The following is a 25650-nucleotide window of genomic DNA, read 5'->3' as shown; positions in this document are numbered from 1 at the left end:
TGTGGGAGAAGCTCAGAGATTAACAGGAACATGTGGGGGAAGACACACAGGGGGCCGGAACCTTGAGGGCCTAAGTGCCAAATAAAGAAGTTTGAATTTTTCCAGAGGATGACCATGAGCCACAGAAGGACCCATTTCTGTTTTCATTACCACTAATTTTTTTTGTTTTGTTTTGTTTTTGAAAAATGCTTATGGTGGAGACTTCCCCAAACCCTTGTTTTGGGTTTACTTTATCACCTTCCTGAACAGAAGAGAACAGTGTGGGGCTGCCTCTGAGGAAAAAATGTAAAAATGCTCTTTTCTCCAAAGAAAATGCTGTTCAGTTGGGAGACAGCCTCTCCTGACCCTGAGTTATGGGAATTCTGGCAGTCCTGGCCTGTGACTACTAAAGCTTCTAAAAATCCCACATGAGACTAGTGGTCTCCTGTGGTCTCCAAGGAGTGAGGAATCCTCAAATGACTCCTCCAAATCCCAAGATAGCTGGACCCTATAGAATGTTTTATTCATACATTTTAGAACCATAATCCACTCTGATAAATTTTGAAGAGAAAGAGCTAGAGAGATCTTGGCATTAAATTATGTATTGGCTATGCTCCATCTTTCCTGAGGTCTTGAGAGAATCTGTGCCCCATTAGTTGAAAGCATTTATCCTCCTTTAGCATCACCCATTCGGCAGCATGGCCAGGCAACATTGTGAGTCCTATCTAGTTGGAAGTTAATTTTTTAATGAATGTGGGCAAAAGGGTGAGCCTTGATTCCCTTCTGTTTGCATTTAGATGAGATGAGAGATGTGCTTCTCTATCTGGTTCTCAAACAAGACATGGAAACTTAGTCTCCTTCATTTGTCCATGCTGCCCTTCCACAGTCAGTACTCAGGAATGGTTCCTAAGTAGGGTCACTGACGACCTTCTCAGTCTTCATCAGCCCACTTTCCCTTATCTTCTTTGTATGGACAGCTGAGGTCCTCCGTCCCAACATCAAGTGCAAAAGCAGCTTCAAATCCAGGGGTCTGCAAACCTACCCTTGGTGCCCTAGTCCAATACTGCTCCCAAGTGCCTCCCGTATAGTAAGTATACCAGAGAGGTTAAGAGTGCAGACCAGGATGTCATATTATTTTTTTAACTATCTATGTGACCTTGAGCTAATTAATTAGCCCCCATATCTTTGGTCTTTTCCCATTTGTAAAATGGGGCTATTAATAGTATGTAAAGTACATTATATACATAAAACATTTAACATATGTGAGCTCACTGCAAGTGCTATGTGTTTGCTGTTATTAAACATCATTGATGCCAATCAGAATGACAGATGCAGTTGAAACAAATCAATACCAAGCAGGGGAAAGCTTATGGCCTGGAAGTCAAAGAGCTAAAGAGCAAGTTATGGATAACAAGCAATATATCTGAGATGTCCCCCCAACAATTATGTTCAAAATATTGTTGAACACTTTCTTCTGCTATACATGTGATATGATATGATATGATATGATATTGTAAAACAACTTAAGATAAGGTACATGTCTCCTTTGACCCCTCTACCCGTCTTGGTCCCAGGGTCCTACCCTTCCTCGCAGATACCCCTGTTGGTAGTATTGGTGGTTTGGTGCTATTTGTCCAGACCCTTCTCCTCTTTCTTGTCATTCATGTGCATGCACCCCGACAATATTTATGACTTGGTTTATTTGTTTATATAAACCTAGTGAATGCATTTTTCCATACTTCATTTTTTCACTGAGATGTATCATTGAACATACTAAAGCTATATCATATTTGTTAAGCACTGCTACATGGAATTGCATTACAGGTCACAGTTTATTTCACTATTCTCCCTTTGACAGACATTGTGGTTTTGTTCAACAGTTTGCTGATGTAAGCAATGCTGTAACACACATCCTCATTAAAATGTGGATGCTTCTCTAGATTTAGTATCGCAAAAAATATACATCTTAAGAAAATTTAATATAGACTGCCATAGTGCCACCCAAAGAGGCTGAACTGCACCAGTATGCCTCAGAGCTGTGTGCAAGGCTGTTGGTGTAGAGCTGGTCCGTGATGTCTGTAATTCTCCAAGAGACCAGCTGAACTTTCTGGTCATAAACTTCTCACCAACATCTTAAAGGCTTAAGCTTCCCCAGATTTGTCCTTACCCTTTGTTTTTGCTTTTCAGAATTCTTGAGCTTGATCTGATTGTCAGAGATGATGATGGAAATATCTTGGACCCTGATAATACCAGTGTCATCAGCTTGTTCCACGCACATGAGGAAGCAACTGATAAGATCACAGAGCGCATCAAGGAAGAAATGGTGAGCTTTGTGAAATAGGCTTTGGCAGTCATACAGCAGTCATGTAGCACATCATACACTCCAAATAATAGGCTAATTAACCAGACTCCATATTATTCAAGGAGACATCTGTCCTATTATCTGAGATGATCAGTAACCACATGCATTTTATTGTGCTTTTGTATGTGGGTCTGTAATTCATTCTGCATCCATCCCACAGGTAGTTTAATGCAAGGCAAGTTTCCTATTTTTATGGAGATTTTATATACCAGAGAGGGGAAAAGAAGAAAGGCAATAAGAAGTAAATAAATAAATGCACAGATTAATTCCAGATGGTGTTACGTCTCTAAAAGGTAATAAGCTAGGGCTATATGAATCAGAGTGAATCAGGAGCTATTTTAAAAGGGACTATCAAGAAAGGCCTCTCTCAGAAAAGATATCTGAGTTGGCACTTGAATAATACGAAGTCACCAGGCCTGGGAAGATCCAGGGACAAAGTGTTGTAGGCAGAGAGAACAGTAAGTGAAAAGGCCCTGATTGTAAGACTGTTCTGAATGTTCCAGAAGTAGAAAGGCCAGTGTGGATGGGGCCTGATGAGCAGTAGGAAAGTGTAAGCAAGGATTTGGAGAGGTAGGAAGCAGGAGCCAGCTTTCACAGGGCCTGCAGGGTCACAGAAAGGAGTTAAGACATTATCCCAAGTGTAGTGGAAAAGCAACAAAAGATTTCAAGGAAACAAAAAAATTTTTTTTTGAGGTTAACACAATCTGACTTATGATTTAAAAAATCATTTTAGCCACTGTGTATTATTTGCAAACAACTTTAATTTTAGTTTTATTAAGATAATTTTACACAAAATTAATTCACTCAATCTACTGAATCTTACTAAAATATAGTGTTGAGTCAACTCTATCATAATCACAATATCAACAGTTGTGTCACCCTGAAAGTCTTTTTGAGTTCCCTTGTTGTCGATCCCCTTTCCCAGACTCCAGGCCTAGGCAATTCCTAATTTGTTTTCTGTGATTATACTTTTGCCTCTTCTAGAGTTTCATATAAATAAAATCATATGTTTTTTGTGTATGAGTTATTTTACTTCAGCATGGTGTTTTTAACTTCATGTTGTGTATATATACATACTTTTTTCTTTTTTATTGTCGAGTTGCTGTATCATCAACTAGTTGCCCATTGTTGGACTTGTGGGTTGTTTCCACCTAGGGCCTATATAAATAATACTTCTATGAACATTTGCAAACACATGTGCAGACACATATTTTCATTATTTCCAAGTAATACCTGACAACAGGGTTGCTGGATCCTATGATTCGTGTATGTTCAACATTTTAAGAGACTGCTGTACTATTTCCCAAAAGGGCTGTATAATTTTGCCTTCCCATCAGCCATATATGAGAGTTCCATAAGCTTTGCATTCTTTCAACGCTTGCTCAGTCTAGCCAGTCTCTCAACTTAAGTCATTCTAGTGCTTGTATCTGATTGTGGTTTTAATTTGCCTATCTCTGAATGACTAGTGATGTTGAGTATCTGTCTCTTCACGTGCTTACTGGCTATGCCATTTGCATCTTTGTTGTGTGTGTGTGAAGTATCTGTTCAAATATTTTACCCATTTTAATTGGGTTAATTTTTTTTCATTGAGTTATAGGAACTCTTTTATGTTCTAAATAAAATTGTGTATTTATATATTCTAAATATGATTCCTTATAGGATACATGTTTTGTGAATATATTTTCCCAGTCTGTGCCTAACCTTTTCATTTTTTTTTAATGCTTTTTGAAAAAGCAGAAGTTTTTAGTTTTGATGAAGTCCATTTAAACATTTTTTTTTCTTTTTATGGTTTGTGCTTTTTATGACACTAACTTTATGAGGAAGGCCGGGTCAAACAGTGGTATTTCCCAAAATGAGGAAATCAAGGCCAAAAGAGTCAAAGTGACTTGGCTCAGATCACAGAAACTTTTGCTGGTAGACCTGGATATAATGCAGAAATCTTCAGACTTGAATCCCAAGTGGTCCTGGGCTGATTTTCTCCACCTTTCTCCTTTCTTTCCTCCAACTCTTAGTCAAAAGACCAGCCAGATTATGGAATGTATTCCCGGATCTCCTCATCCCCCACCCATAGCCTCTATGTCTTTGTGAGGAACTTTGTGTGCCGAATTGGGGAAGATGCTGAGCTCTTCATGTCTCTCTATGATCCCAACAAACAAACGGTCATAAGGTAGGTGTGTTCAATATTGTCTGACTTGTCTATATATGAGACGTTGGAATTAGTAGAGTACAGAGCATCTTTTTTTTTATTCCCATCATCACTTGTGGAGAAATTCCCATTTGGAAGAGAAATAAGAGTCTGAAAATATGGAAGAAACGTATTGTAGGATATGCGAGTCAGATTGAAATAGTATTTACCAACAAATTTTTCCCATAATGCGTTTATGGTTGCATAGTAGGGTTTTGTAAATAGGTTTTTGATACTGAAAAACCATTAAAAAATGAGATTCATATAGCTAGTATTGGATAGACTAAAAATACCTACTCTTAAAATAGGAGGAGGGTAGCTGTGCCTGGGTGGCTCAGTTGTTAAGCGGCTGCCTTTGGCTCAGGTCATGATCCCAGGTCCTGGGATAAATCCCTCCATTGGGCTCCCTGCTCAGTGGGGAAACTGCTTTTCCCTCTCTTTCTGCCTCTCCCCCTGCTTGGGCAAATAAATAAATAAAATCATAAAAAAAAAAGAAGTAAATGGTGAGAACTTCATTTCCTCCAGGGTGATATCAGGCTAAGAATGTGGACTCTGATACCTGCCTGAGTTCATATCCTGGCTGTGCCATTTACTCTTTCTTAACCTTGGGCAAGTTGCTCATCTTTCTAAGCCTGAGTTGCCCATTTGCAAAATGTTAGCACCACTCTCACAAGATCTTTTTTTTCAGACTTTAATGAGAAAAAGCAGGTGAAGCACAGGGCTTGACACACGGTGCTCCAAGTGGCAGTGGCTATTATTATTACTACTTTAACTGATTGCGTTTGAGAATGGAGAAAGTAAGGGAACTTCTGGGTGCCTCAGCTTGAGGAAGAGAGAAAACCTTTTGAGGATCTCCAGGGAAAAGACTTTGGTACAACTCCAGTCCTGACTACTTGGGCCCCTGGCATCTGCTTGAGGCTTAGACCATCATTGGCAGGTGACCCTGCCAGTCTCCTCCAGTGGGGTTTTGGGCCAACATATGGCCGCATATTTGAAGTCCCATATCTGAAGTCCCAGTTGACATATTAGAATGCATCTGGGGTTTAATCTCTCTGCCTTTATGGAGAAAGTGTTTTCTCCGTAGCTTGGCTGTTATGATGATTAAATGAGATCACATATTGTGCTTAGTGAATAGCAGTATTTTGGAAAATAATGGCTCTCTGGAAACATTTGTGAAACATGGAGGGGCTTTCCATCTAAGAGGACTGAACTGAGGTCTGTGCATGATCTCACTTAATTCTCATTAGTCCATGTCATTTGGGTGAGAAAATGAGGCCCAGAAAGTTCAAGTGACTGGTTCAAAGTCATATGTATTTATTAATGGGAGAGCTAAGATTTCTAATCAGATCCATCTATCTGATTCCAAAGGCAAGATAATTCCCGCTTTATTTTATTTTTTTAAAGATTTATTTATTTTAGGGAGAGAGAGAGAGAGAGAAAGAGAGAGAGCATGAGTGGGAAGAGTAGAGGGAGAAGGAGAGAGAATCTCAAGTGATTCTGAGCCTGATGCAGGGCTCAATTTCATGACTCTGAGATCATGACCTGAGCTGAAACAAGAATTGGATGCCTAACAGACTGGACCACCCGGTGCCCCTAGTTCCCACTTTAGTATGTATGTCACCAAGGAAAGGGTTGTATTGAATATCCTAAATAGTTCTCATCAGGGTTTCAGCACTGTCATGGTGGATAGCTATTCTTTATGGCAACTCTAAATCTCTACTATTAAAAGGCCAGCCCAATTCACCTGGCTGGGCTTCAGTGAACACTGCAGGTGAATGTTCCTGTCCCCTTTGAACACACCTGAAATGGTGTTTGTGCATACGCCCCTTGCCATTCCCTGACAGCTATCCCCAAGGTGCCTGTGACAAAGATCCTAAAGGCACTCATTGGACCCTTCCTACCTCTCAGAAAACATGACGCTTCATGATCGAATTGACAGGAGTGCCTGGCCTGCTGGCCCATCTAAGTGACGGATGACCTTAACTAGTTCTGTGGAAAGAGGCAATGGATCAGTGACATGGCAGCTCTGTTCCCTGATGTGCCACACCAGATGATATGCTCAATGGGGCATGGCTGAGTGATGCCTCTGAGGGCACCAGAAATACAGGGAAGCCCTCAGGAAACTGAGAGATGAGGAAGAGGGGGGACAAAAGGGGCAAAAATTAAAAAGGGGGGGCAGGGGAGGTAGAAAACAAAGAAAGATGAGAAGAGGCATGATACAAGAGAGGGACAGGGGAACTTGGAAGCACTGCCTAAGTCATTCTGAGTCTAGATAGCTGTTCTTCCCCTAAGAAATCAGTCTCGTCCACTCCTGCCTAGCCAGGGTTGACATACAATAGTGAGACAAGGCATATCTTGCCAAAAGCAAGTGAGGGCATTTTCAATGTGGCCCAAATGTGGACTGGTGAAATTTGGCTGAGACTGAGCTTTCATTGTTGGGATGAATCATGGTCTGATTCCAGTGGATGCCTGAAGAGATCTGGTTTGGGAAATTTACAGTAAATTTCCATAGGACCAAAAAGAAGCAGCCTAGACATCAGGTAGTGACAAGGCTCATTTCCCAAAAAAAAAAAAAAAAAAAAAAAAAAGCTTTTAGAAGGGGTTGGGATGGTCCTCCCCTTCCACAAAGGAGAGTGTCACGTACAGCAGGTCTAACCTATCTTGGTGCCAGGTGGACCTTTGTATTTACCATCCAGGTCTTTCTGGGCAGGGATGGATAAAGCCAGTTCAGCCCTCTAAATTGCTTTTCTTATTTATGATTACATTTCCCCTAGGAGAAAATTTCTGGTGCCTAATGTTTAGACCTAACAGGCTGGTCCTCTACTAGGCATCTTACATGTGATCAAAGGTCCTGGGAAAGACCCAGGTATTTCACCATGACATTATGGAAATAACCAATGGGAAATAAATAAATATATATATATATATTTTATGGAGCTTTAGAGGTTCCTTAGTTTACTGAAAATTCTGCTAAAATTTTTAGAACTTATAAAAAAAAAAAGAGGGGCACCTGGGTGACTTGTGTCCAACTCATAATTTTAGCTCAGGTCATAATTTCGGGGTTATGAGGATTAAGTCTCAGGTTAGGTTTTGTGCTCAGCTGAGTCTGCTTGTCCCTCTCCCTCCTCCTCTACTCGTCTTCCAGCATGTATGTATTCTCTCTCTCTCTCTCAAGTGAATAAATTAAATCTTTTTAAAAATTAAAAAAAGGGGGGCACCTCGGTGACTCAGTGGGCTAAGCCTCTGCCTTTGGCTCAGGTCATGATCCCAGGGTCCTGGGATTGAGCCCCGTATAGGGCTCTCTGCTCAGCAGGGAGCCTGCTTCCTCCTCTCTCTTTTTCTCTCTGCCTGCCTCACTGCCTACTTGTGATCTCTGTCCATCAAATAAATAAATAAAATCTTTTAAAAAAATTTAAAAGAAGGAAGAAAAGCTACTTTTAACCTAAAAAAAAGAGATAGATTTCTTTTATTTTAGAGAAAGAGTGTATACGTGCATGCAAGCTGGGGGAGGAGCAGAGTGAGACAGAGAGAGACTATTTTCAAGCAGACTCCCAGCTAAGCATGGAGTCCCATGCTGGGCTCTATCCCAGGACCCTGAGATCATGACCTGAGTGGAAATCAAGAGTTGGTTAATTAACTAACTGAGCCACCCAGGCGCCCCAGAAAAGCTACAATTAACTTAATTGAATTTTAACCAGTGGTTAATTCAGAACTGTGTTCATTTTGTTTTCAGTTCCCTTCTCCCTTGAACTTGCTCAGACTACTCTCGTTAGTCTTCTGGGAATGAAGAGAGAGAGTAGCAAATGGTCAAATGGGAGAGAACAAATCTCTTAAAATACAGCAATTCCCCTTAATTTTGATAAATTCTTGTTATTTTTTTTGGGATGACTTGGTTTTTGAGCTTTATTTTGTTTTTATACTAATTCAAGATAATGGGCATTTGTTTAACACCCAACAATATATGCTCCTATATGGCATGGCAAATGTTATGACTCAACTCAGCAAACTCTCAAGTTTCTCTTACATTAAAGAAGCACTAGACTTCTCAATTTTCTCAGTGTGGCTGGACTGACTAGTATGAACTTCACAAGGTGGTGTATGTTTGCCTGAAGATGTAAGATGGTAAATGATCATAGGTCAGAACTGTGTGACTGCCCCTCATAAAATCCTTCAGTGGATAGCCATTCCTTCTAGGATTAAGTCAAAATCCTTGGGTGGCTTACAAGACCTCTCTAAGTTTTCTCTTACCACTTTCCCCTTGGATCTGTTTTTTAGATGCATCAAGCTCCAGCCTGCCTCAGGGCCTTTGAATGTATGTTTGCTTTTCCTGAAACACTTCCCCTTCTTATTCTCTTTTCCTTATTTCTCTTTATTTACATGTCATATCCCTGGCAAAGACGTCCCTGACCATCCAGACCAGGCCAGACTTTTTTGATATACATTCTTGCAATGCCCTGAACTTTGTCTTTATGGCACAATTGAATATAAATAGTCACAACTGCATTTTGATAGTTATTTAAGTGTATCTCAGATAATGGCTAAGGCCATCCATGGTCTTTCACAGTATGATGTTCATGCAAGGAAACCATCCCATGTCTAATGGATGATTTTTTAAAAAAAATTCAAATCTCTACTTAGTCTTGAAAAGGGAATGAGATGAGAATGCATTCTTAATGTCTAGCAAAACATACCCAAACCCTTTCCCCAGTCTGTTCACTCTTGATTCTACAAAGAATACTGCTACTCTTCAAAAATGTTAGGTTGCTGGGCCAGAATTTGCTCAGGAGATGGACTGGGGAAAGAGACTGTGAATGTACACATTAGTGATTCCTACCCCACCCCACCCTGGTCTCTGTAAGAACTTCAGTCTCTTAAAAAGAGGGACCACATCTGTCTCAAACACCACCATGTCTCCAGCAGCCCGTACTTGTTGAGCACACAGTAGAGGCTTAGTGAATATTTTTACTGAAGCATTGTTGAGCCCCAGGAAGTAATGTGTTGCCACTCCTCTTCCCACAGTGAGAACTACTTGGTCAGATGGGGCAGCAAGGGCTTCCCGAAGGAGATCGAGATGCTCAACAACCTGAAAGTGGTCTTCACGGTGGGTGTGCACTGCTTTCTTGTTACTGTCTTCCATACTCACAAGGGTATGATCTTGGAAACGATGCCAGTCACTTGGTCAGAAGGAAGCATGACCTGGGTGCAGATCTGTGTTCTTGGTATTTCTGGAGAGATTCAGAGCAGACGGGGTGTGTGGTGGGGTGTTGTGTGCCCTTTGGAAGCTATTAGGAAGATGGATCTTCCCCTCTCACTATCTCCTCCCTCTCTCTTTCTCACTTACGTGAACATCAAGAACACTTGCAGAATGCTGTGTAAACAAGCATAGACCCCTTCCAGCAATAATGTCTACCTGAACTGGGAACAGCAGCTATTCTGATTTATCAGTCAATTCATGGTTAACCTGAGTTCCTTTCTTTTGCTCAGACTTTCTAAAAACCTCTCTAAAATGTATCAAAAAAGAGAAAAGACCTTCTGAGAACATTTACTGCATTGATAAATTGGATATTCTGAATATAATCAAATCACAGATTACTAAAGTTCTTAACAGATCCCTGAGATCATTCTATATACCAGTATTCCTGCATGAAACATATGCAGAAATATTGAAATCAGTTGTTAGTTGGGTAATTTATTTCTGAAACCGAGCTTGGCTTTTTAGTTCTGGAAAAGACAAACATTGGGGAAAAAAAGATAGGGGTTATTATTTCCAGCAAAGACCTTTCTCTTTTCCTATTTCCATGTGGGTGTGTTAAGAGTGTGATCTTAAGGTACCTAAAGATATTGGTGTTCTCTGTAAGCTCCTTTGGGGAAAAAGAGCTTTTATGAGATTTTTCACTCTGTTGCCTATGTTAGCAAGGGAAATTACAGAGGAGGAGCCAGGGAGGGATTTGGGCATTGGCCAAACCTATGAGTTTGATCCGGGAGTGACCGACATGCTAGATTAACCTATGTTGCTCTACAATAATTTTCCAGTTACAGCCCATTAAGTGCAATGTCTTATGTTATGTCACAATTAGATTGGAGTGCAGCTGATTTATTTTGTTTGTTATTTCCTGAAAAATGAGCCAGAGGCACGGAATAAGATCATAGTCCTAATTGCTTAGACAAAGTTTTCCTGGCATATATAAATGTGTCTCAGTCCTGCTTATTATTAGTTAGAAGGAGGAGCCTATTTAAGATTTTCTTGATAAATAGGAAGTCCCATGGGGCTTTCTGATTAAACCAGGAGACAGATGTTTCATGAGAGGGACAGGGACAGGGAATCAATCAGTGGTTCATTTTGCAGATAACCCATTCATGATGTAAACATGCAGGAAAGGGCATCAATAAATTTGTGTCTCTCAATATCAATGAGAATGTGATTCTGCCTGCATGGAATTCTGCCTGTGCCACCACCTCTTCTACCCACAGCAAATGATTTTGGGAACCTTGGTTGACTGGTTCAATGAGCTAATACTTGAAATGATGGAGGTTTTTATTTGGGGACAAGGAAGGTTATGGTGCTCTAGCTTCTTTTATTGATTCAAGAGCTATCCAGTGAATACCTACTATGGGTAAGCTCTGCGCTAGATATTGAGGACAGAGCATTGAATAAGAGGATAGGTCCTTGCTTTCAAGATGTGCTGGGGGAATTCAGAAAACAAGTAAATGAATAAATAAGCAAGAATATATCAAAAGGCAATCCATGCAATGCAGATAATTAAAAGAGGGTGATGTGATCGCTTTTAACTGGGCTTTTCTTCCTTCCTTCCTTCCTTCCTTCCTTTCTTTCTTTCTTTTAAGGATTTTTTATCCATTTACTTGACAGAGAGAGAGAGACAGGAGAGAGGGAACACAAGCAGGGGAGTGGGAGAGGGAGTAGTAGGCTTCCCACAGAGCAGGGAGCCCTATGCGGGGCTCGATCCCAGGACCCCGGGATAGAGGACCTGAGCCAAAGACAGACACCCAACAATTGAGCCATCCAGGCACTTCTGGGCTTACTTTTAGTTGGGCATTGAGGTAATGTTTAAGTTAGAGACGAGAGAAGACTTGGCAGGCATATAGCTTTCTGGCCTTATTTCTCTTATCTCTGGATGTTAGCTCTTTCTGGTTTCCTCTTTGAGGGCAGAACCCTAGGAGCTGGCACATGGGTTGGGCCAATGGTGAGCTTCCCCTGTCTGCTTTATAAGCATTCACCATCCTTGGCTCTGTAAGAGGAAAGCAGAGAATGCTACCAGTTTCCCTAAGAATTTTCCCAGTATGGGGATTATTGCTAACACACAGAAAACAAAACTGAACAGAAAAAGGATGGATCCACTAATGGATTACTAAATTAAGTGACACATGTTTTAAGTTCTGTTGTCCTGCCTCAGCTTCCCTAATATGCCTGAGTTTTATAAGGCCAAATTAAAAATGACTGAGAAACACCACAGATTGGAACATGGTTCTGAGTGAGGATTGCACATTTATACACTCTCCAGAGAACAACGTGTGCTCACGTATTTTGTTAGATGCTAAGTTTCTCTAGTGCCAAGAGTCTCTATTGAGGCAGCTCTTAGAGATCTGGTGTCTTCCTTGGATCAAATGAAATCTCTTCAAAGAAATGGAGTGGAAGAGGGGCTTAATTAAGAACCTCATAGGCTTACCTAGTATGTTAGTCGCTGGAGCTGCCATTACAAAGTGCCACAGTCTGGGTAACTTAAGGAACAGAAATTTATTTTCTTGCAGTTCTGGAGGCTGGAGGTCCAAGATCAAGGTGTGTGCAGGACTGAATTCTTGTGAGGCCTCTCTCCTTGGCTTGCAGATGGCCACTTCTTCCAGTGTTCTCACATTGTGTTCTCATGCGGTCTACTCTGTGTGTCTGTGTCCTAGTCTCCTCTGCTTGTAAGGACACCAGTCGTTGCATAACCTCATTTTAGCTTAATCACCTCTTGAAAGGCCCTATATCCAAACACATTTTGAGGTGCTGGGGGTTAGGACTTCAACACATGAATTCTGAGAGGATGTAATTCAGTCCATAACATCTAGGAAGGATCTTTTCAGGTGGCAGGGCTTTTGTGGTTCTAGAATGCCTCTGAAAGATACCAAAAATGTGAAAATTCCTAAAGAGACAAGAGAAGTAATTAAGGATGGAGATCAAGATACAGAAGCAGGAATTGCACTCCTATGGATGGGAAGGATTTAGATATATAAAGGAATAAGAGACAAGCATCTGAGGCAGAGATGTGGACAGGGGGCTTAGCAAGAAAGAATGAGTTGAAAGTGAGCATCGTGTGTTTGTGGTGCAATAAAGGAATCTTTGTGACAAAAATAGAGTACTTACATGCAGAGAATAGTAGGGAATCAGGCTAGGACAGCTGGAAATATATTATGTCTGGGACCTTTCACGTCATCTGTGAAAGATTAGCACTAATAGGGTAGAAAATAAGGAGCTAGTAACATCGTTGTGGGGAGAGAAGTGAAATAATGAACATGACTTCTAAAGACACGTTTGTAGAGGATTTCAGGGTGGGTGAGAGGAAGGAGTCAGGCAGGCCAGAGAAAAGGCTGTCCAATCATCTGTATGCAAGGTAATTGGGATTTCAAATTCAGGTGCCTACAAAGCAGGGCAGGGAATACAAATGAGTGGCTAAGCTTCCTTAGTCAGGAAGCCCCCTTTTCCTCTGCTTTTCCTTTTCCCCTGTTCCATAGGGAGACTTTGGAGAGTAGAGAAGCAGATGTCCATTTCCTCAGCTAGTGAAAGGACAACCCTTGTATCAGCCAGTAGTTCTCCAGAGAACCTGAACCAACGGGTTATACAGATAGACTTATTCTAAAGATTTGGCTTCCATGATTGTGGGGACTGGCAAACTTGAAACCTGTATGGCTGGCCAGGAGCCTGAAACTCAGGCAGGTTTTTTACACTGCTTCCTGAGGCAGAATTCATGCTTCATTGGGAAGCCTCAGGTTTGGGTGTTGGAGGTACAACAGTGAATGAGGTCTCAAGGCCTTCAGCTGATTGGATGAGGCATATCTACATCATGGAAGCATATCTCCTTGACTTAAGTCAATTGATTATAGATGTTAATCTGACTTACAAAATACTTTCATAGCAACATCTGGACTAGTGTTTGGCCAAACAACTAAGCACTATAACCTAGCCATGTTGATGCATAAAATGTATCCATTGGAGACCCCAAGCAGAAAGATGTGGACAACACTGGGCCATGATTTGTTTCCAGATCACACCCCCATGCTCTTCTTTCCACACCAGCCACAATGAAAGAAAGGGTGGGATTTGCTGCTTTTCCTGGGCCCTGACTCTTATGTGAACTGACAGGCTATTCCCAGTGCATATGAGGATTAATTTGGAGGAAAAGTAACTATTCCCGAGTGAGGGCAGGTCCAGGATTTCCTACTTTGATGCCAACAACATGCCTTGATGTTCTTTTTTTCTTAACCCAGCTGGAAGACAGTCCCAAGAACACTGAAGCTTTTAGATTTGAGCAGGACAGTCAGATGCTGAGGAGGTCTGGTTGGCTTTCCCTCCGCTATATATTTCTGATGGTGAGAGAGATACGTTGTGGTGGTTTGGTTTATAGACTTTGGTCTTAGAATGACTGTATAGTGTCTCCAAGGACTAAGATCATGACCGCAGGGAAACCCCTTGTCTTCTTTGTGTCTCAGTGTTCCCATCTGTAAAATAGGGGTGCAGTAGTACTATCTACTTCAGAGAGTTGTTGAGGATCAAATAAGACAGTGGCTTATGAGAAACTTGGCACAGTGCATGACACGTTAGTGTAGTTCACCATGTCGGTGTTCTTCTTCAGGGCACATACTGGAGTGCACTCTGCTGTCCCCCTTGAGGTTAGCTGCAACCCCCTGCCTTGCTTTGGTCCTTGAAATGCAAGCCCAAGTGATGTGTGGAAGATTTAAGGGCCTGTAAGTGATTTGCCACGTTTCCTTCTCCTGCTGTGCGGACAGTGGAAGCATGTGTTGTGATGAGATGGATCATCTGTCAGCTAGGAACCCTGCGTAGGTAGATAAGCGGAGCCCCCAGCCATCAGCATTGGGCAGGTAGCCTGAGCTAGAAGTAAACTTCTGTTGTCTCTAAGCTCTGAGATGCTGGGATTGTTTGGTGTCACACCAACCCACTCCTGAGTGATATCCAGACCCCAGGTGGTCAGGAATTGATAACCGTTGGGACTGTACCCTCTTCCTTTCTCCCTCAGTGGTGATGAGCAGTGATCAGACGGATGAAGTCATCTGTGGCAACTGCTATTTTGGATCCCTCAGCTGACATATAGGAGATGCCACCTGCATAACTGATACTGTACTCCTATCCTTCTCTCCCTGTTGGTTTGAAATTGAAGAATTGGGGTTGAACACCAGGGACCTGTCAGTCCGTTTCCTTTCTAAAACTCCCCTTTCTTATCTATGAAATGGGTATGATCGTCTTGTTTTCTACCTTTCTCAGGACAAATTGTATGAGTGGTCCGTGTATATTAGGTGCTAAGTACATCCCCCCACAATTTACTATTAGTGGGCTTCCTTTTCTAATTCTCTAGACACATCCATCATGTGTAACTATTCATTTCCTGCTCTGTAGGATCTCGGAAACAAAGACCTCAACAGGGATAAAATTTACTTGATTTGTCAAATAGTCCGAGTTGGGAAGATGGATCTCAAGGATACGAATACGAAAAAGTGCACGCAGGGACTAAGGCGACCCTTTGGGGTGGCAGGTAAGGACATACTACACACTATTAACTTTTATCAAAGTGCATATTTTATTTGGCTGAATTTTTAAGATTATTTCTTTCTCTCTCCTCTTACCCACCCCCTCCCCAATTTACACCAGACAGCTCCTAATACCTACATTTCTGGTGACTAAATAAAAATAATTGGTGACTAAGTCCAGATTTATGATGGAGGTGGTGAATAATGGATTCCTTGTGTCTGCAGCAGAGTGCAGGGAGCATGGTGCTGTCTGAGCAGTTGGCGCCCTTGCTCCCCAGTGTGGTGAGGAAGGAAGAACAGTACGAGTGGGATCTAATTATGAGGAGCAAATCATTTTTTAAAAAAATATCCAGGACAGGAAATGCAGTTACACAGAATGAGTCACTGGCCACACATCTAAATTCCAGATGGAAGTGGACGTTTGGAGAGTCCGTGTGACCAAATGAGGTTGCTTCTGAGCAGCCTCACCTCCGCATTTTTCTCCAAGCCTTAGTTCTCTCTCTTGGGGTTTCCAAGACTCTATCATTCTTGTCCCACTTTTTTGGGTTTTGTTATTTAACTAGAACTCGCATTGTTATTTACCTAATATATTTTCTTTTAATTAGCCCACTTAAAATTAAAGGACCTTTTTTTCTTAAAAGACCATTTGAAGACCTGTGGAAACAGCAGTTTGATATTCCAGTTTTATTTCTTTTTATTAAAATATGTATTTTAGTCGTATACCATTTATAATTCCTCTATATCATATATAAACCCACTGTTTCATGTTTTTCCTTTAAAGATACTGATCTGTCTGTATTCACAAACTACCTGGCTTTCCAACTAGTCCCCTAGCACTGCTTGCAAAGTGGCTGGGTGGACAAGTTAGCTTATAAGGAGCCAGATGGTTTTTTAATCAGGCATTGTTGCTAGTTAGCTAACTAGGTGACCTTGGGCAAGCATTTTCCCCAAGGTCTTAGTTTCATTATCTACAAAATGAGAGACTTTGACTTGATTGGTCTGTGCCCTGCTCTGAAATGCTGATTCTATATAAGGAATACTCCTGGCATCACAATGTCCCTGTTAAGATAGGAAGCGTCCTTCAGTCTTACCTCAGAGTGTGCCTTTGTCCCCAGCTCTAGTCTGCTCTCCTTTGGTTTCAGGTGACAACAATCCTGGTGTAACTGAAAAGTTCAGGCATAGATTGCTTCAGGCATAGCTGGATCCAAGAACTCAAATTTATATCTCACTCTGTCCTCTTGCTGGCTTATTCTAAAGATGACTGTCCAATTAGCCGGCAAAATGTGGGCCAGCTATTCCAAGCTTGAGTCTACCAGTTTAGTAATCCAGGGGAAAGAAAGCACCCCTTTCCCATGAGTTTTAGTAGAAGCCCCAGGAACATGAACATAGGCCACGTGTTCATCCCCTAAGCAGTTATTTTGGGCAGGGGTATGTGGTCCTCTGATTGGCCAAGTCCTGTGAACAACTCTGGAGCCAGAGGGAGATTGTTCCTCCCAAACCATGCTCACTGAGATGGGTGAGGGGTGTCTGTTTATCAGAGAGAAGGGATACTGATTAAATTCACATAGCTAGATGTGGTCACTGGTAGATTATTTTTTTTTTAAAGATTTTATTTATTTATTTGACAGAGAGAAATCACAAGTAGTCGGAGAGGCAGGCAGAGAGAGAGAGAGGGAAGCAGGCTCCCTGCTGAGCAAAGAGCCCGATGCGGGATTCGATCCCAGGACCCTGAGATCATGACCTGAGCCGAAGGCAGCGGCTTAACCCACTGAGCCACCCAGGCACCCAACACTGGTAGATTATTACCCCAATGGGGCAACGTTCTTGGGTCCCCTCCCGGGGCAACGTTCTTGGGTCCCCTCCCTCCTCGGGAGCTTTGTACTATCACTTTGCTATTGCTCAATAAACCTTGCTTTGCTGCCCCCTGACAAAAAAAATTATTATCCCCATGGTTTTAATGGCTCCCTGACCAGGGCCTGGAGAGTTTGAGATATTTCATACTATTAGGATTTGGGCTATATCCGATCAGCTTTTCTCCATGGTTCTTTCCTGCCCTCACAACAGTTTCTATAATCCCCTCTCTTATGCGGTTCTTCACCTTTGTTTTATGGACATTTAGTGGCTAATTTAAGGAGAAGTTTCAGAGGATTCAGGATCCCTCTGGAATTGCAGGGTTCAAGTATCCTATAGGCATGTGTCTGTGCATATGAACATGTTTATGAAAAGGGGGTAAGGAGATTTCATTAGATTCTCAGGTCCTACAGGGAGTCACTGTGCTTGGATTTTGTAGGCACGGTAGACGTCCAATACATATATGTCAAATCCAAACTTAGTTGTTTATTACTTACTTGTTGCATGTTATGAACCCTTGCTGTCTGTGTATTGCCTGCTGCCGTCTAGCTTGTCTTTTTAGACTTCCTGACCCAGCCTCTAGTACTACATCTCATCCCATTGACATTGTTTCCTGGAAGCAGGAGAATATAAGTCATTAATAGATTTTTCTCTTTTTTTGTTTGTTTGTGTTTAGTTATGGACATAACAGACATCATCAAGGGGAAAGCAGAGAGTGATGAAGAAAAACAGCACTTCATTCCTTTTCACCCGTGAGAGATTTTCCATTCCTTTCTTTTCTCTTAAACCACACCCTTTCTCATTGAGGGCTGCTCAAAAGCAAGGTGCACTGATTCCCTGAGTTGGTGATAGCCCTATGGGGCCTCCCAAGAGGAGAACAGGAAAAGAATGATAATCTCAGTGTTAAGGCACTTGAAACCAGCCAGACTTTCACCATTCATTCATCAGATGTTATTTATTCAACAGAGTTTGATTGAAAGCTGGCAGAGGGCTGGGCACTGTGCTAGGCACCAGGCATGAAATGGTCAACAAGATAGACATGACCCTGTCTTTGTGGAGCTTATGTTTAGATGGGGAACTAAGTAGATAACAAAAGATTAATGCATTAACTACAAGTAATAAGGAACCACAACTCTGTGAAGGAACAGCTTATCAGGGAATTGTTATCTGGTTCTCACTGATAGAAATAGTCATGATTTCAGAGGGAGGGTAGTGAGGAGGGTAAATGTTCTTTTCCTGCTCTAAAAAAGAGTCTGTAAGGAAGTAGGACCCCATGTTTGAGAATGTTGTCCTCACTTTGTTACACCAAGGATGTCCAAGGAGAATGGAATTTTGCCACTGGTAATGAAGTCTGTGACTCTTGTTAAGGTATGTGATTAGGACTGAGCAGGAACAGCTAGTCTTTGCCATCTTGCTGAATGGATGTTCCTTTTGAGGTCTTAGGAATCCTTCTTTTCTAAGAAAAAAAAAAAAATATATATATATATATATATATATATATATATATATATCCTCTACTTGTAGCAATAACATTCCCAGATCTCAGAGCCATGTTGGTTTGTGAAAAAGAGAAATCTGTTTCTTATTTTTTTAATTTTTAATTTTTTATAAACATACAATATATTTTTATCCCCCGGGGTACAGGTCGGTGAATCATCAGGTTTACACACTTCACAGCACTCACCATAGCACATACCCTCCCCAATGTCCATAACCCCGAGAAATCTGTTTCTTGATGGCACATATGTTGACTGAGCTGGCTTGGGCAGGCTCACTTTCACCTAAGGTATATGGGGACACTGGTAACTTTGTGGAGCACGTGGACCTCAAGATAGGGACCCCATAAGAGTACCATGCAAGAATTTTGTGCTTTCTTTTCCTTCCCAGAGTGACAGCTGAGAATGACTTCCTTCACAGCCTGCTGAGCAAAGTCACAGCCTCCAAAGGAGACAGTGGAGGGCAAGGTACAGTGCCACAATGCGCCGAGTGGGCTGGGTTCTGGCTTGGGAGCTCTTGATTCTTTGGAAAATAGATCAAAATCGTAAACCCTGGGAAACATAGTTTTCCTTCCAGACAGACCACTGTGAAAAATGGGAACATGTGATCTATGGAAATGGAAGCCACATCTCCTGAATCTGAATGTCCTCGTGCCCAAAGCACAGCTCCTATGTGTCAAGCACCTTCATAGACCTCCTTATTTGACTGAATTCTTCCCACAGTCTTGTGAGATAGGTGGTACCCACCTCACTCCACAAAGCCTGCGTGGGGGAATTTGACAGAAGCGGACGCTGTTGGAAGTAACGAGTGGCATTCAAACCCACAGATACCTGGCCCCAGAGCCCCTCTGCTTTCTACCTTCTGCCTCTTCCTGTGTTGGCTCACTACATCTGTGATTGTTGCTGCCTCCAGCAGTCTCCTCCAGAAAGAGCCCAAAGGGAGAGATGGTGGGAGGGTGAGCATGAGCATACCTTGAAGTTGGCTTTTCATGGTGGTCATTCCCTTCCAGGCCTCTGGGTGACCATGAAGATGCTTGTGGGTGACATCATTCAGATCCGCAAGGACTACCCACACCTGGTGGACAGGACCACTGTGGTGGCCAGGAAGCTGGGCTTCCCAGAGATCATCATGCCAGGTCTGGCCTTCCCGTGGGGCAGGGGTGGGTCTGGCTTGTCACAACTATTTTCTTTTCCAAAAGTCAACTCCTTCCTTTTCAACTGCATTTTTTCTATTTCTCTCCCTGAAGGTAACCACTGAAAATGATTTTTGTATATCCAAAAATCTTCCCTATAGTCACATAATAAACGCAGGCACATAGATACATACACATGCACTTTTTTTGCCTCACAGATGGGATCACACTTCATATGCCTTATATAACATTACTTTATATGCTTTATATAGGGTTCTGCTACTTGGTTTATCACTTAATTTATCATAGACATCCTTCCTACTTCACTACACATAGAATAATTCTATTCTTTTGGGAAGAAAATTGTCATTCTCTTAAATTTTTAAACTACATATTTTTTTTTATTACCAGAGGACCCTATGCCCGCTGTAAAATGTTCAAATTGCACGAAAAGGTAAAAAGTGAAACATTAAAAGCTCCCTCGAATTTTTGTCTCCAGAAGTAACCTCTATTAAAATAGTCCAAACATGATTATAATAACACTATCTTGAAACTTCCCTTTTTATCTTAAACCTGTCCTAGACTTGCGTCCACCACTGCTCTCGCTGACTCACTCCTTTCCACAATGTACGGTGGTCCACTGGGGGCCTGTGATTTACCTGACACGGCAATTCCCCATGCATTCCGCTGCGGGGTTTTCTATTCTTACTGCCCCCATTCCTGAAGACCCTCCGGACCTCTTCCTGACCCCGTGTCCTTGGACTCGTGAAAAGTCACCCTACCTGCATCAGCATAGTGAAGGGTCTGGGGCTGCAACTGTGGACTGTGGTTGTTATTCATCATGGGCCAAGGAGCTTTCCTTTGCCTTCCCAGAAGGTGTCACTAGAGGATGGAAATTCAGTAATTTTAATGATGAGACGAAGAGAGCCAATTTTGACCATCCAACCTTACCTTTTTGCAACCGATGTCCTAACGTTCCTCCTTCCCCTTGTTACCTCCTTCTCCAGCCTCTCTGATGAGGAAACAACACATTTTTGAAACATATCTGATGTGAGTTTCATTAGCAGAAGTCAAGGCGGGGCACTTGCCTTCCCACCCCCACCCCCGTGCTTTCTAGTCAGTGTCTCTCCTGGGTGTAGAGACATGCCAACTCTTGTCTCCCTCTCTCCTCTGCCTGCAGGGGATGTCAGGAACGACATCTACATCACTCTCTCACAAGGCGACTTTGACAAGTACAACAAGACCACGCAGAGGAATGTGGAAGTGATCATGTGTGTGTGCGCGGAGGATGGCAAAACGCTGCCTGTAAGGGGCCCTGTTGCTGCTCTGGGTGCCCCGGCTGCCTTGAGGGCTTCTGCTCACCCAGATTTGCTTTTCCCATCCCAATCTGCTCCCTAAATGTCAGGTGCCTTCGGGATGGCCTTGAGTAATGTGATCTACACCTTTAGAGCTTGGTTTGTACACTGGCCCATAGTAAGACCTTGTGCCGTTTTCTCTTTACATCAAAGCAGTGTTTCAATGTCTGCTTCTCCTCTTTCATGATCCCTTCTTTTTCTTTTTCCTCTTTCTTTCTTTTCTTTTCTTTCTGCTTGGCTTCAGCTCACAGGTCAGCTTCTTGTTGTTAAAATGTTGTTCTCATTGAAATCTGAGCTGGTTTATTCAGACAAAATCCCTGGCAAGAAAAAGGATCAATACAGAGCCTGGGGCTGGTGTGGAGACTCAGGATGGCCTCAAAACAGACATTCCCAACACTTAATCCAACTCCCTAGTGCCCAGCTAGAAATTCTGGTGGAAAGCCTTATTCGTAAATTGGTCTCCAGAGGGCCAACACCGTATAGTCAAGAATGCAAATCACAATTCTATAAATATTTATACAGCATATGTCCTATACAATATTTCTCATGTGTGTTTACATTTATTTACTTATATTTCCTTTAAGGTTGTCAGCAATTGTGTCCAGTGTGTGGGAGGGCTCTGCTTCTCAATTTCTCCTTTTGGAGTACTGAGCTGAAAATAAAATCAGCTCTCCGCAGCAGTTTCAGCGTGGGCAAAGATTCCGCTTAGGCCACAGCAGGTGATTAGATAGCACAGTGGAGTGGGGGGTGGTGAGTATTGATAAATCATCTGCTCTAGCCGTGGGGCAGGGCTCAGGCAGGTTTTGCTACCCTCTACCTAAAAACATAACTAGCATCCACAGAGGAAATGCTATGTGCCAGGCACTGGGATAAGTACGATGTGTTACCATTATTATTCCCATTTTTACAGACGGTGAAACTAAAGGTTCAAGTGAAACAACTTTTCCAAGGTCATGAAGTTAGTATGTGGCAGAAATGGAGTTTGAGTCCAGGTTTCAGGCCCTCTTAAATAGTTCATGGGGATGCCCATCCATTTAAAAAAGTCCCCCAACTTATTTCTCATTTCAAAAATGAAGCTAATAACCACTTCTATCAAATCCTGGGAAGATTCGTAATTATTTTTTGAATTTAAAAAAATCCTGTTGTCTTTTTGTTGGTAAAGACTGGCCCCCTTAATTACTATCTGGTTGAGCAAAAATCCAAGGGTTTAACTCATCCTCTCTTTGTTGGATTCTGAAAAGTAAAATAAGTGAGAGACACTTTGCTCAAAGGAACACAAAAGAAGAGCAGAGGTTTTTTATCTGAAAGGGAAATTGCATTTCACGAAGGTATAGACCATTGCTTTGAAGTTATTTTTATCCAACTACCTGTTGGAGGACTTTTAAACCTCAGCTTCATTTTTGAAAACACTGATACGCTCGCCTTCGGTATTGCTGAAGGACAAATTGGAGGGAACAGTCACCGGGAAGGCAGGCGTCTTATCTTGCTTCTGAACCATTCTTCTTCCACCCCTCTGTCACCCTTTCCAGTCACACCCTAAGGCTAAGCAGACACACTCTTCAAAGATGAATATATAAGCAGGTATTCTGGGGGCTGAAATGGAAGAGGTAACTATGGGTCACGGTGGTAATTTGCAGTTTCCTCTATTAGGCAAGTTATGGGGGAGTTCAGTTGACTGACTATTGAAAATTGCTAAGGAAGCCTGTGGGAGGCTGTTCTTTCTTTATTTGCAGAAATAAATATTACTGCCTAATTAAGTGTCAGGCAGCACATTCAAACACTTGATACTGGTGGGTTCCTGTGGGAATAGTCCCCTTCAGGAATATATGGTTCTTTTCTTGTTACAGGTGCACACTGCTTTTAGAGGAGCAGGGCCAGAGGACAGAGTATGTTACACTTGCCCTTGGCTCACTTTGGGGTCTCAGTGAACTTGTTCAGGAGGCGATACAGCAGAGAAGCTAATGGTGTGGGCTCTGGGATCAAATAGATCAGGTTTAAATCCCAACCTCCCTTCCTAGTACCTGTGTAATCTTGGGCAAGTTTTATTTGTCTGTAAAAGAGGAATCATCATCTCCTACTCTTGCAATCCTCTTGGGGTTGCAAGTTAAACAAAATGGTACCAGTAAAGCACCAGTAAATACTCAGACACAGGAAGGAGGGGTAATATTTAGAGAAGATAGAGCAACTGGGCAGGAGCCCAGGCAGTCAAATAAGCAATCTGATGTGGATGGATGCCTGAAACAAATTTAAGGAGAAGTGAGAAGGCTCTGATGCCAGGCCTAGAAACCTCTGCTCTTCTGAGACCAGCTAGCTTACGTGGGTAGAGGCAGGGCACGGAGAACAGGACATTAGAGTGCTTAAGACCATGGACTCTGGGGCCAGGCAGCCAAGTTCAATTCCTAGTGCAGCCTGGTTAGCAGAAGGACCTTGAATAAGTTATGTAATGTCTCTATGCCTACAGTTTTCAGTCTGAATAGTAGGAGACCGGCAGTTGCACCTTGCTTTTGTGAACTTCAGATGAGATGATCTACACAATAGGTGTTCATTAAAATTGACCATTATTACTAGAAAGGAATGGAAGTATTCTGCCTTTATTCTTGCCTTATAGATGGCATCTTCCTGGGATGTGGCCTTATAGGTGTAGGACCCTCAGGCTCTTAAAGTGCATTCACATCCATGGGGTCATTTGTTCCTCTGGTGATTACCACCAGGTACACAGGGCCTGTATGAGGAGGCTGATTTTCCCTGCTGCTAAAGTGTGTCCACCAAGTCAGCATTAAAGCCTCTAGGCTTTCCTGATTCCTGCTCACATTGAAGACAATCTGAAACCAACTAGGAATTCTTACTGTTAATTGGGGGTCTTGGAGGTGGGCAATGGGGAAAATTATTAAACAGGTTTACCTGAGACATATATAAATTCATATTTTCTCTAAAACTGGGCTCAGTCCCTGGTCATGATTCTCAACACACGTGAAAACATTCAATTTTAACTCTGGCATGTTGAAGGGAGGGTCTTAGGTCTTCCTCAGAGTAATACTGGATCTTTTTCCTAAAGCCTCAGGCAATCAAAAATTTTCATCACCAAGATAGTTCTTTTGGATTCAGTTGCCTGGCATATAGTAATTTTACTTTTGCCAGAGATATATGTGTATTCTCAAATTTTATAAGCTACATGGGCTTCACTGGAGTTACAGAAACTCTAAGCCCATAAATGTCACTTGATATTAATCTTGGGAGGCTGGAGATCCTCTAGGTTGTTGTGAAAGGAACATTGGACAGAGAGATAGCGGGTCTTAGACATATGCCAGCTCTGCTATCTTTCTGGGCAAGTGACTTAACCTCTTAGTGCCGCAGTTTACTCAGTTTTGAAATGGGGATAATAGTGATGATCATTGGTGGGGTTTGTGAGGATTGGATTAAGTGAGATAGTACATGTAAAGCGCTCAGCATATTGCTCAACAAAAAGCAGTCTCTAAATAGTTAAACCAAGTTTGAAAGCATGTTTATTGTTAGGCCTCAAAAATTTCTCAAAGACTTCATCTCTTTGGAAACCAAGAGATTGTTTTTCTCCATTTTTAGTTCATTGGTTATTCTGGTTTTTTAAAAAATTTAATTTAATTAATTTACTTTGTAAGTAAAGATTTTATTTATTTGACAGAGAGAGAGAGAGCGAGTACATAAGCAGAGCAAGCATCAGGCAGAAGGAGAAGAAGGAGCCGAACTTGGGGCTCAATCCCAGAACCCTGGGATCATGATATGAGCCAAAGACAGATGCTTAACCAACTGAACCACCCAGACACTGAAATTCTTGTGTTTTTTTTTTTTTTTTGAGGTTTGTTGTTTTTTGAGGTTAATTCTGAAAGGATGCTAAATCCTTATTTTGAAATGGACTCAATTCGACTGCGAGTACCATCAGTCATTCTTGCCCTACAGCTTGGAAGGAAAGGAGAATTCCAGTGTGAGGGGAAGAATTCTCTTTCCCACAAGTTAGCTTCTCTTATGGGGGATCCTAGAGTGCTTGTATGTGCCTGACTTTGGTCATTTAATCTCATGGTGGTGGTCATGGGGGTGGTGGTATCAAGGATCCATTGGTGAATCTGCTGGAATCCGGTAAAAGGCAAGGAGTCTGTCATCCTAAAAATGCCCAGAGGCCCATAGTTTTGCAATATGGGGGCCAGGGGCTCCAAAACCAATCCCTATGTCCCTATTTAGAGACTGGAGGTAAAATTTTTAGGCCTTTCCTGGGACACCCTATTTTGATCCTGTTTGGGGGCCAAACCACAAGAATTAACAGAAAGAGATAGAATCAGGAGCCGACAGACCCTATTAAAAGATAATTTTCCTTTTTACTCTGAGGGTGTTTATGACAAACAGCAAATGCCCTATACTTGGAATACTCAGGTATGCTTGCTCTGTGTTCATTCCCTGCTTGGAACCTCTTGCCCACATTTTTTGCTGAAAGCCAACTTGGAATCTTCCTTCAAGATCCTCAGCTGTCCTCACCTCCAAGAAATCTTCCCTGAATCCTCAG

The 25650-nt window shown here is 42.1% G+C and overlaps 1 protein-coding gene across 1 annotated transcript in view; it reads left to right on the top strand.

Annotated features, from left to right (window-relative positions):
- DOCK2 (dedicator of cytokinesis 2) overlaps positions 1 to 25650 on the top strand; it is a 424170-nt gene that overhangs the window by 40534 nt on the left and 357986 nt on the right. The window contains exons 7-14 of the mRNA XM_044229734.1: positions 2167 to 2302; positions 4354 to 4508; positions 9546 to 9627; positions 15154 to 15289; positions 17812 to 17887; positions 19023 to 19099; positions 19642 to 19767; positions 20945 to 21069. Of these exons, the coding sequence (XP_044085669.1) occupies positions 2167 to 2302; positions 4354 to 4508; positions 9546 to 9627; positions 15154 to 15289; positions 17812 to 17887; positions 19023 to 19099; positions 19642 to 19767; positions 20945 to 21069 (913 nt within the window). The remainder of the gene's footprint in view (positions 1 to 2166; positions 2303 to 4353; positions 4509 to 9545; positions 9628 to 15153; positions 15290 to 17811; positions 17888 to 19022; positions 19100 to 19641; positions 19768 to 20944; positions 21070 to 25650) is intronic.

This window comes from Neovison vison, chromosome 1 (assembly GCF_020171115.1).
Source record: "Neovison vison isolate M4711 chromosome 1, ASM_NN_V1, whole genome shotgun sequence".
In the NCBI taxonomy this organism is placed as follows: Eukaryota; Metazoa; Chordata; class Mammalia; order Carnivora; family Mustelidae; genus Neogale; species Neogale vison.
This window is presented reverse-complemented; position numbering and strand designations above follow the sequence as displayed.